General features: G+C 41.7%; 1 protein-coding gene across 6 annotated transcripts in view; it reads right to left on the bottom strand.

The window, feature by feature from the left end:
- Positions 1 to 19,185, bottom strand: part of ASB11 (ankyrin repeat and SOCS box containing 11) — a 32,231-nt gene extending 13,046 nt beyond the window's left edge. The window contains exons 1-5 of one of the 6 annotated variants that reach the window (XM_059883363.1): positions 18,961 to 19,185; positions 17,070 to 17,146; positions 15,724 to 15,829; positions 7,081 to 7,160; positions 2,100 to 2,207 (exon numbers count right to left, since the gene is read on the bottom strand). In XM_059883363.1, coding sequence (XP_059739346.1) covers positions 2,100 to 2,207; positions 7,081 to 7,160; positions 15,724 to 15,829; positions 17,070 to 17,111 — 336 coding nt within the window. In that variant the 5' untranslated portion in view covers positions 17,112 to 17,146; positions 18,961 to 19,185. The other 5 variants (XM_015461786.3, XM_010822189.4, NM_001034413.2 and 2 more) reach the window with 5 other exon arrangements.
- Between the last annotated feature and the right edge of the window lie 18 nt (positions 19,186 to 19,203).

Raw genomic sequence — 19,203 nt, 5'->3', positions numbered from 1 at the left:
AGGAATGGAAAGTACTATAGAAATCATCTAGCGTACGGTCCCAGAATCTGTGCTTACAAAAAAATCTCCTCAGTGATTCCCCCATAGTTCTTTCTTGCCACAGATTTCCTTTCTGGTCTATTGTAATCCACACAAATTGCATATGCCAAAATGACTCCTGAAGAGATTGTGACCAGGAAAAATACACAAAGAAAACAGCCACCAACATGGTGTCTTTACACAGATGTAGAGAACAGTCTTTTGGACTCCGTGGGAGAAAGTGAGGGTGGGATGATATGTGAGAATAGCAATGAAACATGTATATTATCATATGTGAAACAGATCGCCAGTCCAGGCTTGATGCATGAGACAGGGTGCTCAGGGCCGGTGCACTGGGATGACCCCTGAGGACACCCATGGCTGATTCATGTCAATGTATGGCAAAAACCACTACAATACTGTAAAGTAATTAGCCTGCAATTAAAATAAATAAATTAAGTAAAAAAAACAACCCATGGTGTCTTTAACCAACCTCAGTGCCTTCCAGAGATCAAACTGTCTTGTTTCAGAAACAAGATTATTTCCCCACAATGCCAGGATAGCCCCCATTGAATTGGAAAGTTAAATAAGATACTAAGATGGCAGAGACAAACAAGGACAGGGACAAGTGTAGGTAAATTCATACACTCTAGGGATTCCTGGGATGTTGTGATTAATCAGATGGGGAGATGGAAGAATGAAGATGACTTCAGGTTTGGGGCTGCAAATCCAAGAGAAGGAGCTGGTCCTAGAGGGAAGATCATGATAAGCACAGTTTCAGATGCACCAAGCTCAAGGTACCCATGGAACTGCCAATTTTGAGGAATTTTCTATTAATAAATCAAATTTCTCTTATTCCTCTCTTATTCTGATCTGTATGTTAAATAAGATAATATTTACTGACCGTTCCCTCATGAGACTGCCAAAGACAAGAGACCATGTTGTTCTCTTTGTCCCCCACAGAACCTCCAAGAGGCTCCTCAATTTCTCACCTGTGACTCCAGTCACCTAGCTTAACAGGAAATGGCCCCCACCCAACCTTGCCCCCAGAGAACCTAATGAACATACACAACCACTGTGACATCAGGAAAATCACTGCCTAAGGACGATTGTTACATTCAGTTCTACAAGTAGAAACCCAACTTCCATATAAAATGCAAGGATCTATCTTCATTAAGCACTTAAAAACGTTACAGTTCACAAAGAAAAGAATATAAGGGTTGAGTTTAAAAATGAAATTAACATCAAAACAATATCTGGTGCTAATGCAACACTGTAAATCATATCCTCCAATCAAAATTTTTAAAAATCAGTATCTGGTAACTAAATAAAGGTCACTGAGATTTTCACAAGTATTAAATTCATAATTCTATTCTGGTATCTGTACTACATACAGCCCCTCAGTCACTCCTTGAAAAGGAGAGAATTTTAAAGTTCACTTTGTACTGCTTTTCCATGGTACTATTTTATTACAAGCTCATTTAATCTGCTAATTTTGCTCAATAAAAATCGTTGTGGGTGTACAACGCTGAATTAAAAGTGGTTTTTGTTCTTTTAAAGGTTTTTAAAATAAATTTTCCAAGATCAGTTTTCAAATGAATTTCACTCGGGCTGTTTTTTTTTTACCCCCAAGTTAATATCAGTTTTGAATGAGTTCTGTGAATTACCTCATCTGAACATTTGCACAGGAACATAGAGGCCATAGCTCAGTTGGTAAGGAATCTGCCTGCAATGCAGGAGACCCAGTGTCGATTCCTGGGTTGGGAAGATCCCCTGGAGAAGGAAATGGCAACCCACTCCAGTATTCTTGCCTGGAGAATCCCATGGACAGATGAGCCTGACGGGCTACAGTCTGTGGGGTTGCACGAGTTGGACACAACTTAGCAGCTAAACTACTACTACTAAAGAGGCTGAAGAAAGGAATATACCAGCAGTATTTTCCTGACCATCCAAGAACATGTGCCCAGATGGGCCAGGCCTGCACACCCCACTGCAGATACGCGCATTCTGGAAGGTGATGGGTCTTTAAGGATTAGAAGCTGTCCCAGGGCACCGAACCCACAGGCAGGGCTGCTACTCACGTGGGCACCGTTCTCCAGTAAGGCCTTAGCGCAGGCCACATGTCCGCCAAGGCACGCCTCATGGAGAGAAGAGACCCGGTTAATTGTTACCAGGTTCACATTGACGCCCTACAATTTGGAGAGAAGTGAGTTAAAGGCTGTGTCAGCAGTAAGAATGGAAACAAGGTTGTGGGTCTTGTTGGTCAAGTGTTCAGACTGCAGATACCATCTAGAGAGGAGTAGAGGCCATGACCAGGGAAATCGAAACATGGCTAGGAGCCTCTGATTCACTGATTCAGCAAAAGTTCACCCAGTACTCTGGACCGGGCAATGTGCCAGCATTTGGAGCTTCAAAGCTTATAACACGGATCTCTCTCCTCTAAAAGCTTAGTGGGGAGACAGAAATCGTGGTGGGGTGGGGTGGGGTGGGGAAACCCAGCCAGAACACTGCTATTCATATATTGGCTGCAGACCTTCCACAGCTAAACAGACTTGACAGGCACCTTGTTCCCTGTAAGACACGCACCCTGTTTGGTAATCAAGGACTTTCTGGCTCCCTTCTTCTTCATCTCGTACTTCTTCCTTCGTCTTCCTCATCTACCCACTTCCCCTTTCTTCCTACGCCTCTGTCACATGTGGACTCTTTCTGATCCAGGTGGCAGAGTCCCAGGGTGGGGGGCGGGGGGTACAACTGGATTTGGCACAGAAGGATGCCGCTCAGGCTCAAGAGTAGTCAATACAGCAGACAGTGCTCCCGGGATTCCGGTGCCATAGTAGCAGTGATGCTGACCGTCACACCTCCACTAACACTCAGCTCCTTCCTCAGATCCCAACATCTACGCCCAGCCCTAGCACGTCTGCCCTTCCATCCTGCTGTGTTCCACTTCCCTCCCCTTGGAATCCACGTGAGAGATGCTAGGCTCAACCTAGCTGCCAGCCAGTGCTGACTTCATGCCCTGATTCTATTTTTTTGGGGGGGAGGGGGCTGCACTGTGGCATGTGGGAACTTAGTTCCCCAACCAGGGCCTGAACCTGCACCCCGTCCTCCCTGTATTGAAGTACGGAGTCAGCCACTGGACTGCCAGGGAAATCCCCATGTCTTGATTCTAACAACTTAGTCCTTACCACTTCCCCATGATCACCATGGGGAAAAGTCTTTAGTCTGTAAAAGCATTTAGGTTCTGCCAGGACCCAGTCAAGCTGTGCTTTTGATTTCCTGCCTCATAACTGACCTACTGAAACCCTCCAAAACCCAGTGCATGATCCTGAACCCCAAAGCCCAATCTGTTCCCACCCCTCTTACCAGACCTCCACGGTGCTGGCTGCATCCCTCCAGTGGCCAGCAGCTGGGACTGCCCACTGTGCCTCCTGGTCTGTCCATGTTTATGTCCTGAATATGACGTCATTACCCGAGATGTGCTATGTATTTACAATTGGATATCTAATACAAGGTTTCTTTTCCTTTTCCCATATATATTTTAAGAAAATTAAAATTACAGCATGTTAAAAAGTAGTCCACAAGAAATTTCCTGGCAGACCAGTGGTTAGGACTCCGTGCTTTCACTGCTGAGTGCCCCCTCCAACCTCGCTCCCAGTTCAATCCCTGGTCGGGCAACCAGAATCCCGCAAGCCCTGGAGCTTGGCCCAAAATAGTCCACAAGGTGGCAGCAGTGTGCTAGGAAAAAACATTGGTCCCGTGCAAACTCTCAGAATCCCTGGACTTGTACAATGCTGGAACTCTTTAGAGTCCCTTGGACTGCAAGGAGATCCAACCAGTCCATCCTAAAGGAAATAAGTCCTGAATATTCATTGGAAGGACTGATGCTGAAGCTCCAATACTTTGGCCACCTGATGCGAAGAGCTGACTCATCAGAAAAGACCCTGATGCTGAGAGAGACTGAGGGCAGGGGAAAAAGGGGACGACAGAGGATGAGATGGTTGGATGGCATCGACTCGATGGACATGGGTTTGAGCAAGTTCCGTGAGTCGGTGATGGACAGGGAAGCCTGGTGTGCTGCGGTCCATGGGGTCGCAAAGAGTCAGACATGACTGAGCAATTGAACAACAACAAGAAACAGTGGACGGGCCTGAAAGATGAGCTACAGAGAATCACATGAGAAAACGGAGGAGCAGAGTTCAAACGATTGATAAAGATTTGAGGTTTCCAAGCTGTCGGTGACAGCCAGTGTGATCATCATAAGCTCCCGATCCTTGGTTTAATGTTTTGCTCAGAGCACATCAAACTATCTGTATGTAAAACAGAGTAGAAAATAGAATAATCCAATGTTTACCAGTGTGTAAGGGTAAATAAGTGGGGATGTGCTATGAAAAAGCTGAAAAATTCTCCATGAGGAATGCTCTTTACATTTTGAAGGACACTATAGCAACCAACATGCTTTTGAAGTACAGTTAAAAATAAAGTGCTAAAAGCAATGTGATAGCCTGGACTGGATCCTGGAAAAGAAAAAGGAGCTTAGTGGGAAGACTGGTGTCATCCCAGTAGTCTGCAGTTTAGTTAGTGGTGTTCTACTAATGTTCATTTCTTATTTTTGACTAGTTACCAGGGTTATGTACAGTTGGGTGAAGGGTATGCTGGAACTCTGTGTACTATCTTTGCAACTCTTCTTTAAAAGTGTTCTAAAAGAAAAAGTGTATTTACTAATTGGAGTAGGAAATGGCAACCCACTCCAATAGTATTTTTGCCTGGAGAATTCCATGAACAGAGGATGGTTACAGTCCAAAAACTAATAAAAATATTGAGGTAAGGAAATCACTTTTCACTGTGTATGTTTTTCTGTCCTTTAAATTTTTCTTTTCTTTTTTTGTCTGTGAGGCATGCGCGACTCCAGCCCCCGACCATGGATCAAACCCACGCTCCATGCACTGGCAGCGCAGAGTCTCAACCACCGGACCACCAGGGAGGTTCCTATCATTTTAATTTTTAAGCTATGTAAATATGTCACATATTAAAAATACTCCAACCAAGTAACATTTTAAGTGCTTAATGACTGAGGAGGAGGAGAGAAATAGATGACATAGATTAAGAAGTACCAACCTTTGGTTACAAAACAAATGAGTCATGGGGATGAAATGTACAGTATGGGAAATATAGTCAATAATTCTGTGATATCTTTAGTGACAGAGGATAACTAGACCTCTCATGGTAATTATTTTGAAATGTACAGAAAGAGCAAGTGACTATGTGGTGTAATAGGAACTAACAAAGTGTTGTAGGTCAATTATACTTCAAAAGCAAATGAACTTACAGAAAAAGAGATCAGATTTGTGGTTACCAGAGCAGAGGATGGGGGTGAGATCTGGATGGAGGGAGTCAAAAGGTACAAACTTCCAGGGATGGAGGGAGTCAAAAGGTACAAACTTCCAGGGATAAGTACTAGGGATGTAATGTACAACATGATGAATAGAATGAACACTGCTGTGTGTCATATATGAAAGTTAAGAGAGTAAATACTGAAAGTTCTCATCACAAGGGAAAGAAGTTTTTCAGTGTGGGATCTATGTGAGACAACAGATGCTCACTAAACTTACTGTGGTAATCATTCCACGATGTGTGTAAGTCAAATCATTATGCTGTACACCTTAAACTTATACAGTGCTCTTGGCCAATTATATCAATAAAACTGGAAGGAAAAAAATCAAACCAAATTATAAGTACTTAAAAATAAATGAGCAAGTGATAAAATCAAGTGCAAAGTCCATCCAACTGGCAGTACTGTTTTCCTTTTGCTTCTACTTTCTTAAGAAGTAACACAACTCAAGGGAGAAAAGGAAAAAAAGGCACACACACACAGAGAAAAAGAGCAGTGTGTCCAGCTGTTTCAATTCAAAATAAGCAAGCCAGCTTTGGTGGTACCTAGGATGTGGGGAAAAAGCTCTAATGACTTACTTCCTCTGTACACACACAGACTCTAAAACAAAGTAATGGACTGTGGATGCTTTCATCCACCTCACAGATACTTACTATTCATGGTGCTGTGGACAGTCATAAATAAAATAGCCTTAGTAACTGTGATTTGAATAAATCTTTCCTAAGGAGTAAGATCTACCCACTTGTTGACCTATTTCATGTTTGCTCTTGAAATAGTGGATCATCAGGTAGTGAACCTCTAAGATGGCTCCCAGTGATCAAGATAGCTCCTGCCCCGTGGTACTGGCTCACTTGTATACTCTACTCCCCTTGGGTGTGGGCAGGATTTACTGACTCCCAGCTAATGAAGAGAATATGGCAGAAGCAATCAGATGTCACTTTGGAGATAGGCTACAGGCTATGTACTGAGACTTCCTCCTTAGGCTGTCTCTCATGATGTCTATGGAAGAAGCCAGCTACCATCTCGTGACACAGTCCCAAGGTGAGCCCCATGCGTCAAGGCATTGAAAATGGCCAACAACTTCATAAGTGAAGTTAGAACCAGGTCCTTCCCTTGGTCAAGCTCTGAGATGACTGGAGCCCTGGCTGACACTCTGCAGCGTGAACCACCTTGGTTCTGGCTCTAAGAGATTTGGAGCCAAAGAGACATGGAGCCAGAACCACCCAGCTAAGCTGCTCCTTGGTCTATAGACACCATGAGAATCTAAGTGTTTGTCCTTTTCAGCCACTATGTTTCAAGATACTTTGTTGCAGAGCAATAGCTGATAAATGCAACCTCAAGGCTACTATTATTAAGGCACAATGGGAGAGAATAAGGTGAGTCAGTGCAACATAAGTTTGAGAGCATCCTCCATGAGCCTCATGGGGAAACGTTCTGTGATGCAAAAAAAGACCCAGAAGGGGAAGGATGGAAATGGGCAGAAAATCAACCAGTTCCCCAAGAAAGGAGAGGCAGGAGGAACAAACAGTGAGTTGGGAGAGGACACATCCATCTCAAACAGTTGTGCTGGGACCCAAATGGAGCCAGCAAGATCCCTGCTACCTTTAAAGCTGATTAAGAATAAAGCCTGATTATAGCACAAACACAAAGGATCAAGTATTTCATTTACTTACTTGTGCAATTAAAGTTTTCAGGGCCAGTAGGCGCCCCTGAGCTGCCGCTTCATGAAGTGGAGACCGATCAGCCCAGCAATCTGAAATACACATCAAGCTGAGAGTCAAGATCAGGAGTACTCTTCCTCCTACTGTGAGGAGAGGAGGTCTGAGGGAAGAGGTGGGGAGGTGGCAGCTGCATCAGGTGTTCCAGTCAGCTGCTCTCAGGTGACACAGGGGTGTGGTGCTGTGCGTGGACAGGGAGCACAGACCATCTCTCCGGATTTGGAGGCAGTTTTCATAAGGAATACATTTCATTCAAATAAATACTGCCCAGTGATTGAATCCAGTAACTCCAAATAGGCAAAATGAAGGGCAGAGCTGGTTCATGAACTTTCCCACTTTCCTTCTGCCCCCGCCTCCCGCCCTGCCTTCACCTCTACCCTAAGACTCAATACCCTGTATGCCAGAAAGGATAATCTTAAGGGATCAGGGAAAATGGTTTTGTTTGAAATCCCCTAGATAATTCTTTCCTTTTGGTAATGAAGCCAATCTGTTATCATTATGCAGAATGTTGTTGTTCAGATGACATAATTCTCCAAAGTTTATGGTGGGCAGTTTGAATGTGATGGATAAGCATGGGGCCAGTGGAGCCACTGCCTAGGATCAAGTCCTGCCTCAACCACTATCTCTGGCAAAATGCATGTTACAAAAATCATTTGAACCTCAATTTCCTGATCTGTAAAGTGGGGGACAGTAATCTAGTATTTAGCATGTTTTTTTGGTCTCTAAGTAGGCTGATAAAGTATATCCACAATGTTAGGTGCTCGAGAAAATGTATGATTAATAAGCACACATAGTAGGGTAGGGCTCTAAGAAACAACCTCAGAACTGCCTTACAAATATATTTTTCTTGTAATTGCTTGTCAAGAAACAAGACTAACCTGCTTAAACGTGCATTTGAGAAGCAACCTTCTATGAAACATGCCAAAGGCAATCATTTGTTTTGGAAGAAAACCTATACCAGTTTGCAAAATTTGGCCTTTCTTCAAATAACTCTGTTCTTGGTACACTGTCGAGCACGTCATACAGTTTGCATTTAACACAAAGGGTCTATCTTATCACCCTTTTCCAGATGATCCTGATGGTGCTAAGAACTCAGACCTTCCCATATCTGCAACCTTGACCAAAAAAAAAATCGCACCAGATTTTTATTTTCTCTAACCCTTTGGGTTATGAAAAGGGAAAAAGCTAGAATGGGTTCTACAGGGTTGTATTGAAATTGGAGCAATTAGAGCAACTGGTATGAAAATGTATGAATATTTTCAATATATGAATATGAAAATATTTTCAATATATGAAAAGATAGTGCTTACAGAACTATCTATGGGCTGAATGTGGGATCTGGTGACCCATCTGGTTCTCTATTTCTCTACAGAGATATCAATATATCTATGCCTATAGTTAGATATACAGATGTATCTCGACAGATAGATTAGCACTGTCTGTGTTGTGAGGAAAACTAACCAGGACTCCTTGGAGAAATGGCTGATTCCAAGGCTAAGCCAGGAAAGATATATGATGGGCTACAAATATCTTGTCAGAAAGTAAGTGCTCAATGAATGATTGGGAATGTCAAAAAGTACAGAAGGTGCCTTGAAGAGGATTCCACTGGCCAAATACAGGACGAATTGAGCATGAAAATAAATCATGATTATACCCAAGCAAAAATGGGAATCTCTAAGGCCTCACTGATATAAATATATTAATAGAGAGAAGAGGAAGTTCTTCCTCATAGTAGAACACCAACTTGAGACACGTAGGAGAAATCATAAGATCGGCCTCAAATGTTCTCCCCACAGAATAATTATACAGTTATCAAGGGAACAGGGGTAGGTGTACCGTTGAACAAACCCTTGCCTGGGGGGATTATGACGGAACCAACTGGCACAGTGTGCCGTCTGAGGCAATGCGATAAGCCACATCACGCACTACAGGAGGGAACACGGTGATAAGAACACAGCGCCGCTTGGAACATTCCTACGCAAAACGCATAGCCTGTGTCTAATTATGAGGACACCGAGAACCAACTCAAACTGAGGGACATTCTCAAAAATAACTGGCCTGTAGCCAGACTGAAGGAGGCTGATGGGACATGACATCTAAAGACAATATGGCTGCCTGGATTGGATCCACTAGAATGGGCTCTACAGGGTAATATTGAAATTGGAGCAATTAGAGCAACTGGTATGAAAATGTGATTTTCAATATATGAAAAGATAGTGCTTACAGAAATATCTATGGGCTGAATGTGGGATTTGGTGACCCATTTGGTGACCCATCTGGTTTTCTATTTCTCTACAGATATATATCTATATCAAGGATTATTAACGGGACAGTTGGGTAAATGTGAATGTAGACTGGGCAAAGAGAAGTGGGAATTCTTTGTACCACTTTAGTTCCAAAATAAAAAGTATTATCTATTTATATCTATCTCATCTATCGAATCACTGGTGAATTGCATATTCCTGATATGTAGAATGCTTTTTCTAGAAAAACAGACCAAAAATTTAACCTGAAAATATGTTTTTATCTCGCTTGTTCTTGAGTCAGTTAAGCTGATGAGTGGATTTTTAAATCTCTTTGGACACTGATCATTTGCATAAGCTGGGAATAATGAGATAATGTATGCAAAGAATCCTCAATAGTCAGCCTTGGTTTTCTTTGACTACATCTCCATCTCATTCAATATAAGACGTATCGCCCTCACCTCACTGCACTCGGAGATGCACAACCACTGGGGTTGGCAGGGTTGTCTTCCTCTATGGATGGCAACTCAGTGCCCTGGCCAATGTAAAAAGCAAACCCACAGTCATGGCTTGGTTATTCTTGTGTCCTAACAATAACCAGTCAACCTGAGTCACCTGAAGGCACTCTTAAGTATTTGCTTAAAACCAAGATTTAAATGGCAACTTGCTATTATGAGAATAATTCTAGCAATATTAACTTAGAATAGCAACATGAAATGGCCTTATCTAAAACCTGCCTCCAAACAGACTTTGATGTCTCCTTTCCTGCTAGGAAAGACCATTCCCTGGTAACTCAGAAGTTAAAGTGTCTGCCTGGAATGTGGGAGACCCGGGTTCGATCCCTGGGTCGGGAAGATCCCCTGGAGAAGGAAATGGCACCCCACTCCAGTACTCTTGCCTGGAGAATCTCACGGAGGGAGGAGCCTTGTAGGCTACAGTCCATGGGGTCGCAAAGAGTCGGACACGACTGAGCAACTTCACTTCACTTCCATCAGGCCCCTAAGACCCACACCACACACACAGCCTGGACCAATCTCTCAAAATGTCACACCGATGAAGTAGCCAGACACAGAAAAGGATATGCCGCATGATTCCATCTCCACAAAGTACAAAAGGGGCCAGACTCACCTGGGGTGTTTGGAGTCAAAAGCACCATAGTTTGTGCACTTATCTGTATTTATATCCTACTGCCAGAAAGCGATTTCAAAACCACCCGTCTACTGCTCCATCCGATTTAACTGTCATCTCCACTCTACCCACACTCGGCAAGAGGTGGCCGTCTCTCCGCCCAAGAAGGGCAACATGTTCTCACACAGGTCCCCACTTCCTTCTTGACATGCCAGCTCCTCTGGTACCATGGGGGTGGGGAGAGGTGAGGGGGATGGGGACCCACCTTCCCAGGGGCCTGGAAGGAGGCCAGTCTTGCCCACTGGGCCTCAATGACAGGTCTCGCCCCTGGTTCCCATGCTAGCTCTCCGCACTGGGGCTCCCTCCTGGGCCGCTGCCCTACATACTGGCCTTGACCACCTCTCCTCCTGTGCCCCATCCGTGCTGCATCCTCTGATGCCCACAACTCCCCTCTCACCAGGCTGGCGAGGCTGAGGCAAGCCTGCAGGCCACCTTGCGATCCTTGGAGGAAAAGAGAACAGTGATCCTGGGCTTGTCTGCTCACCACTCTCCAGTTCTTACTCCCAGCTGAGGAGCACAGGGGCACTTCAGTGAGTCACCTGCCTAAACAGACTCCCGGCTTTACAGTGAAATGCCAGGCTCCCCTCCTTCCTGGCTCCAACTGATCTAAACTTGCTTCCTTCTGGACACTCCATCTCTAGGCTCTCAAGATAGGAGGGAACAGTCCAAATGTACAACAAACCCTTTGCCCCACCTCAGATCTTATTTCTGGTTAAGTGGCAGGAACAGGACTGAAATGCAAGGTTTTGAGAATTGAGAACACACCCTCTTTTGGTTTTAAGAGCTAGTGCTTTTTCCACGCTGCTCATCCTTCTGGTGGACTGACTCGTGGGGAACCCTTTGCTGTATGCCTCTTCTCTCTGTAAATCACATGAAATAAATCAAGTAGATTGCCTTCAGTGTGGAAGTCATTTCGTTTTCCCAACTGGAAATAAAGCCACTCTCAGGGAAGTCACCTTCCCAGTCACTGTTTCCCATCACTTGCTTCAAAGGACCTTGAAGAGTATTCACAAAAAACCCTTTTCCAGAAACTCTATGGTGGGCTCTTCTGTTTTTCTAATTCCCAACACACAGTCTCTTGCTCTTATCATTCTTGTTTTGCAAATTGGAGCTAATTGTGAGAAATTGATGATAGAAGTTATTTGGCAGCTAGAGAGTTTTTCCATTCCTTTCAGGAAATATGCATCTAAGCTCTCCAAATAAATGAATGCTGAAGTAGGAATCAGCCCTTCGCTTCTGAGGCAGTCTATTTTTAGTTATTTGGCAGGCTTCCTGTGTCACAGGGCCACGGGCACATTTTGAAGATAAGTTTACTTTACCAATATGTTTACTTGTTCCTGATGAGGTGTATGGAAAATGTTCAAGTACTTTTTCATTTCCCCCTTTGACTTTTTCTCAGAATGTGATTTATATCTCTGGTTCTCAGGCTCTTTTAATAGCAATTTCATGACAACATCCAAAACCATAGATTTCAAGAACAAAATGGGTTCAGATGGAATACGGTTGTCCAAGTTCCAGGTATTCAAGATAAAAATCAATTATTAATTATTTGCAATTTTACCCTTCCTAATTTCAACAAGTATTTGAGACGACTGGTTTATTTATTTAAAAAAAAAAATTGCCTGACTGGTTATCATCTCTAGTGCCCATGGAGCAATATTTATTCTTTCTATTCAGGTTCCAAAATCATATGAAGGAAAATCTTCTCCAACAGCATTTAGCGAAAAAAGAAAATTTCAAAAGAATTTTGGGTGTGAATCAAAATACAGGTAAGAACCTAACAGAATTAAATAATATTTTAAGGAAAACAAAGGTAACTGGAAAAGACATAAGAAATGCCCCCAGTTAAAATGCACACTCTCTTGAACACTCAGTTCTGGTCAAAAGATGAACTACTGTCAATGAACATCATTCTGTAGTGAGTCAGAAAGAAGCTTCCTTTGCACCCATTAGGAGTCAAGAGAGTTGAGCAGATGACAGGTTGGGTGGCAGAGCCCTGCTGAGGACTGTCAGTCCCAACGTGGGACAGCCAGCAGGCACTGTGATCCATAACCACTCAGAGGATGGGTGGGCCGAAGCTTGCGGAGACAAGCACCGACACTGGAGGTGGAGGCCGGGCAAGAATGGACTGAAGGCAGGAAAAAAACTGGTGATGTGGGAAGGACAGGAAAAAGGAGTCAAGGTGATGAGTCAGGCAGAGGCGTGGCCATCAAATCAAGGTCAGTCAGTCCTTTGAATTTAGAAAAACAAGAAGGACAACTGATTTTAGGCAAAACACTTAGAATTCATTCTTTTTTCCAAGGGTGTAATTCCACTATCTCTTATCTGCAACTGTAAAATTCCCCAAATTCTGAAAACCAAGTCTTTCCCCAGTTGTATCCAAGATCCTTTGGCAGTAAAACATGGTCATGACTCAGGTTTAACAACCTATTATTTTTAATTTGTATTTTCACTTAGTGTGAATATTGATACTTTCACTATAGAAATATTGAAACCTTTGACTGCAGGAGGCAGCTCCAGGCTCTGCTGGGAATGCTGTGGTAATATCCAGTATACACACTGGGTAATCCTTTTCAGTATCCCCCACATGCCTGAATCCTGAAACGTGTCTGGCCCAAGGGTTGTGAATAACAAATTATCAACCTGAATCTACACTTTATTTTTTATCAAGTTTGATGACCAAGTTACTGTACTAAATATAGAGCTTCAGTTCTGGCCAAATTAGCAAAGGTTGAAAAATCATACACGTCCCTCAGGAGAGAGAATGTGTCTAGAGAAACATCTGTGGGCTGAAGGTGGGGCTGGTGAGGCATCAGGTGCTGGAGATATGAGAATATCAAGGGTCGGTAACAATGTTTCGAACTCCAAAATATGTATCTATTACTGACAAATTACACAAAGAAGCCTGAAAAAACTAAAAACCGCCACCCAACCCCATAGCTGAACTCAATTCTGATGACTTATTTACAAAGGGAATAGTTTAAACCACAAAGAAATATCGAATGATGTACTCCAGAATATTAAAAAAAAAACTCTACAAAAAATTTTACAGCCAAAAAAGGATACAAAATGAGGGATGTGATGCTAGGTACAGCATTTGAAAGTGCTAGGATCTATGGCAGGCTCAACTCTGTCCTGGCTGACGTTTTTACTGCCTCTCCTTGTTTTTGATAGCCCTGACGATAATTTACAGAAACAGAATATGCTATTGAAGTCAAGAAAGGTAACCTTGGGCTGAGATTTTAGTAAGTCAATTAGCTGACTTACTGATTAAATGTCACATATTTTCCCAACAAACATTTGTCTGACCAACGAGCAGCAAAGTCAATTTCTGGTGTGAGTTGAACACTCAGACAAAATTTTGTTCTTGGTTTTTAAAATGTCTAGTTTTAAATATATATAGTATCTGACTATTAACAGTGTCAAAAGAAAAAAAAAAACTGTTGGAATCATGTAAAAACCACTGTTTCTCGCATATTACCACCTACATCATTATAAAAGGCTTTACCAAATCTGGATATACTCTCTATTATATATGTGTGCAATGTGTAGAAGTAAACGCACCATCCTCACACACGTATATATGTATGTATAAAGGAAGGAAATTAAACTGCAAAATTAACAGGCACTATTCAATCCACTGCTTCTTGTTAGTGATCATCAAGAAACATGTTTCTGACTTTTGTAACACCATGCTATTTGCAAATTAAATGAATATCATCCTAGGAGCTTCAACAAGTAAAGATATTTGAGCTAATGAATAAGTGAGCTCTATTTATGAAAATTGTGTTACGGCTCCAGGTTTTGATTATTATAAATCTTTCTTAAGAGAGTACTTCACTGAGGACCACAAAGGCAGAAATTATGCACACAAGCACCAAGAAAAAATGTTTTCAACATGCTCTTGCTGATACTGACTGTCCGACTTTACCTAATTTAAACTGTGAGGATGATGTACCTATGAGAACATCAAAACTATGTGATAGAAACTTTTAGACAGCCCCTGATTCGATTTACAAATTAAATTAGAAAATAGCTTTTCAGATTATGCTTAACTTGAAATTAAAGTTACTTTTAGGTTTTTTTGTTTTAAACCAAGTCAAAGCAACATACCTCCCTGAAATGTATGACAAATATAATCCCCAAAAGAAATCTCTTTCCACACTCCAAGGCTTCTGCCACTTTCCGAAACTTCGAGATTCTTCTCATTTTCCCCCGTTAATTGAAGCATTCTGAGGCTTTGTTTTTGGAGGTCTTATCTCTCTGGATAAGGCTGCTGTTCCCTAGAGTCCTTAAAGTTGTCTAGTGTATTGGAATCACACAACCTAAGTCTATTTTGAAAAGAGAATCCAGGATGCAAGTTGAAATGGATACTAGAATAAAGAATGAGGTAACCCTGGAACCCCTACGAACACTAAAAATACATAGGGAAAATAAGGAACTCTGTTTATGAATAAATCCTCCTCTTATCAAGTGGCAGTCCCAGCAGTAACAATATGATTCATTTACTTTTGCAGCATCTCCCTACAATTAAGGTGCATCGTTTCTTTAAAGAAATAGAGACTAAATTCTGCAAAGCATGAGACTTTAAAATGTTTTGCCCAAAGGTTGGCATTTCATATTGTAATAATGTTTGCTGTGCTTTGCACCGTGTTGGGTATAAATGGATTCAATGAAGGGATTTCCCCTGACAGTGACAAGTGGCTAAGCAATTCAAACTGCAAATGACAGCACATATAGATATATATGACACCATACCTATGGCTGCTTGAAATCATTACTGGTCAGTCCATTTCCTGGGGAAAGTTTTGTCAGAATGTATTGTTAACATTTGATTAAAGTATTTAAGAAAATAATCCTATCAAGTAATTTTGCTGTTAGTAGAAAGGAGGTTTCTCAAAATACTGTTAGAAAGCCACTATTCTATTTACTTCTTAAATAGTAACTGCTAATGAAACTACTAACTTGCAGAAAAGCTGAAAATCTTTCACAAATCGGTGCTGTCAACACCCTTTGCTACTTTAAATAATTTTTTAAAATAACCCAAAGTATAAATAAAATACTCAAAGCCAAAGTATAAATAAAATTTGTCTTCTAGAAATACTATTCATATGAATTATCTAGGAGATTTCTTTAAAGTATTGGGAACAAATTCATGTATTTTTACCTGAAATTTCACCAAAGATCTCTTCTGCTATCCTAGCCGCTTCTTTTCTATTTCCTTTGACGATATAGAAATGGGTTAGGAGCGCCAAGAACACTTTAATTAAAAGCTTGAAGAAAAAAAAAGTAGCAAACATTGTAATAAAAATGTTTTTAAAGCCATAGGAAACAGAACCGTCCTCCATTTTGGCTTACACTCTGTATAGGTTCTTGGGACTGCAAAATTTCACCGAGTTATAATTGGTATCATATGACATCTATTTTAAACCTTCTAGCTCTCTGTGCTCCTGTTACGGAGAACTGAGTTTGTAGATTCTAAGCTAACTGTGATTTGGCGACTGCATACACTGACATTCAAGGTAATGTTAAATGAATGAAAGAAATTTCCTTCAAACCAGAAACACCCAATAGTTCTAGACCTACATTCCTCAGTGTTGTTTAACAAACAGGATTCGAGTCCAAAATGTTTTTACCCCTCAATTCCAGTTTTTACTATGTTCTATTGAAAGGCAGGATTGGAAAGATAGAACAAGCCTCTCAGATCCCATGGGGATGAAGCAAGTTATTTGAACTTCATAAAAAAGAAGTACTAATATTACATTCTGTGCTTTTGGTGGCAAGTACCAGCCCCTGGAACACTTCAATATTCTCTTCATTCTGAGGCTATAAAGCCCAAATCTAAAATATGACCAGTTATGAAAGGCTATTTACTCTAAAGCAGTATTTAATAAAAGGCCCAGTTTGGATGCCTCTCCAGACTGGAAGCATTAGACCACTTGCTGTAATAGCTTCATCCACGACAAAGTCCCCTAGTAACATTTCTGATCTTTACTTCCTATTGTCAGGAAAGGTGGTGCTTCTTTCTAGAAAATGTGGGCTATAGTCAATCATGCTGCTGCTGCTGCTGCTAAGTCACTTCAGTCGTGTCCGACTCTGTGTGACCCTAGATGGCAGCCCACCAGGCTCCCCCGTCCCTGGGATTCTCCAGGCAAGAACACTGGAGTGGGTTGCCATTTCCTTCTCCAATGCAGGAAAGTGAAAAGTGAAAGTGAAGTCACTCAGTCGTGTCTGACCCTCAGCAACCCCATGGACTGCAGCCTTCCAGGCTCCTCCGTTCATGGGATTTTCCAGGCAAGAGTACTGGAGTGGGGTGCCATTGCCTTCTCCATAGTCAATCATGGAGGACTTATAATGAAAAGGATGAAGATGCCCTATACTCTGGGTGAGGTATCCAAAGATTCTATCAGTCAGCATCTTCCCTCGCTGGACAATATTCTCCTATAACCCTAACTCTTCAACACGCATCAGCTGGCCAATACAAGTAAAGTTGACTTGTTTAATATACCTCACCTGAGAAAAACAGATGCAGAAACTCGAAGTCTCCTCTTTCATTCTTGGCTATATTAGATTTTCTAAATTTCTACAACCTATTGGAAAAGACAAACCCAAATAAAATTATAGGAGACAACTAAATCAACCTTATTTAATAAATGCTTGATGCAAAACTATGGGAGTTTCTCCTAGCACTCAGACAAATTAGAATGACTCCCTGTGTAAGAACTATCTCCCTATACTCTGTAAAAGAGTAAGACATGAGAATCAACCCCAAGGCACAATATATAACGTATCCATTTCAGTGTAGTATCTCCACGCCATCACAAACTTGTGTGAACTTGTGTGGTTTCCATTTGCAAGGACAGATACTAACATACAAGGTTTTCTTTACCAAGCTTAGATTACCTGGCCAAGCTATTAAAATACAGAAACACAAGCGTTTTAGTTCATGTTTCTTTCTCCAACTGTTCTGGAAGAAGGCGATCATTTACCCACGTTGGCCCAATGATGCATCTAGTAATACATAACATTATTCGATCTTGTTTTGAACTTAATTTTTTCACCTAAAACATGACTATACTTTTCATTTTACATACCAGAAAAGCTGGCTGTGAGAAGCTCGACTTTTGTACTATTTAAGAGACTATCTTTATTATATTTGAGCACTACGTTTGAGATGGGTATAAAAGGCTACTGAAATGACGAGTTAACTCAGAGTATCTTGTAAAGAAGGCAAAACCATCTAGAGCATCAGGGTTTCCCAGCCTCGGCACTACTGACATTTTGGACCAGATAATTCTTTGGTGTGCGATGCCAATGCCCCACTCTTATCCAGTTCGAACAACCAGAAATGTCTCCAGGTATTGCCAGATGTCCCCCAGGGGACAAAATCACCACCGCCACATCCCGCTGAGAATAACTGAGCCACAGTCAAGAGTAAAGGATAACGGAAAATCAACTCCCCAAAGGATTGTTGAATACAAATCAAAATCTACTGTAGAGAGCTTTGATTTTCAGAATTTCATATTTTAAAAATTCAGAACAGGATAATACAATTTAACATCTTTGGAGAATGCAGAGAAGGACAAAAAGGCCTGTAAAAAACCTTTGCGAAACTAAACACAGACCTATTATACCATGACTGAGCTAAAAGTAAGTTTTGGTGTAATAGAAATCAGAACATATCACTGGAGACTTTCTTGCTGGTCCAGTGGCTAAGACTCCGAGTTCCCAGTGCAAGGGGCCCTGGTCGGCAAACTAGATCCCACATGCCACAACTAAGACCTGGAGCAGTCAAATAACTATATAAACAAATATTTTTTTTTTAAAAAAAGAACTTATCAATGTAGGGAACTGCTTCCAACAAAGAAGGTGGGAGAAGCTGGGCATTGGGCTGTACCCCATAGGCCTGCCAAGCCCTGTACTTGCCCAGCCTCAAGATCGAAAAGCCCAGCAGAGTCAGTGATAGAGACATCAGTGGTTTAATAGATGGGGGATCTTACACATCTGAAGCAAGGTCCTGGAGCGACACCCCAATTCGTGCTGTAGGTAACAGGAAGCAGGATGGCAGGACATGGAGATAGGAGGTTTTGCTACTAAGGGAAGGGGCAGATTAGCAGCTCCAGGGGAACTGAAGTCAGGTGGCTCATCAGTTACCAGGGAAATAGCACAGGGACACACCCCTCACAGCTCCTTTGAGAAGCTATCAGGTGGAGATGTTTGATGGAAAGATTAGAATAAGCACTAGCTGGGGCCAGGGCAAGTATGTAGGAAGGTCAGTCCTGTGAGTAGGGTGCAGGTGAAGCAGGGACTGATGGTACACTGAGTTTCAATAAATGAAGTCAAAATTCCAATTTTTCTTAAAATAGCTTACAAGATATAGAGTATAATTATGTAATTCACATACACAATAGTTTACAGAAGTATTCATTTGTCTTACACAGTAATTCTAGTGAAGTGAAAAATACAGGCTTGTTTGGATCAGGAAACAAAGGCACAATTGAACTTGCTATTCCATGATTAAAACAAAGAATATTCTAGAAAGAAAAGATGACAGAGTAATTAATCAATTGAAAGATATTTCCATATTTCCTGTTTCACTAACAGACTAAGCAAAACATCAGACTGCTCTAAAAAAAAAAAAGCATGC

Source organism: Bos taurus, chromosome X (assembly GCF_002263795.3).
Source record: "Bos taurus isolate L1 Dominette 01449 registration number 42190680 breed Hereford chromosome X, ARS-UCD2.0, whole genome shotgun sequence".
NCBI lineage: Eukaryota > Metazoa > Chordata > Mammalia > Artiodactyla > Bovidae > Bos > Bos taurus.
Note: the sequence above shows the minus strand (reverse complement) of the source record. Positions and strands in the feature narration are given on the sequence as shown.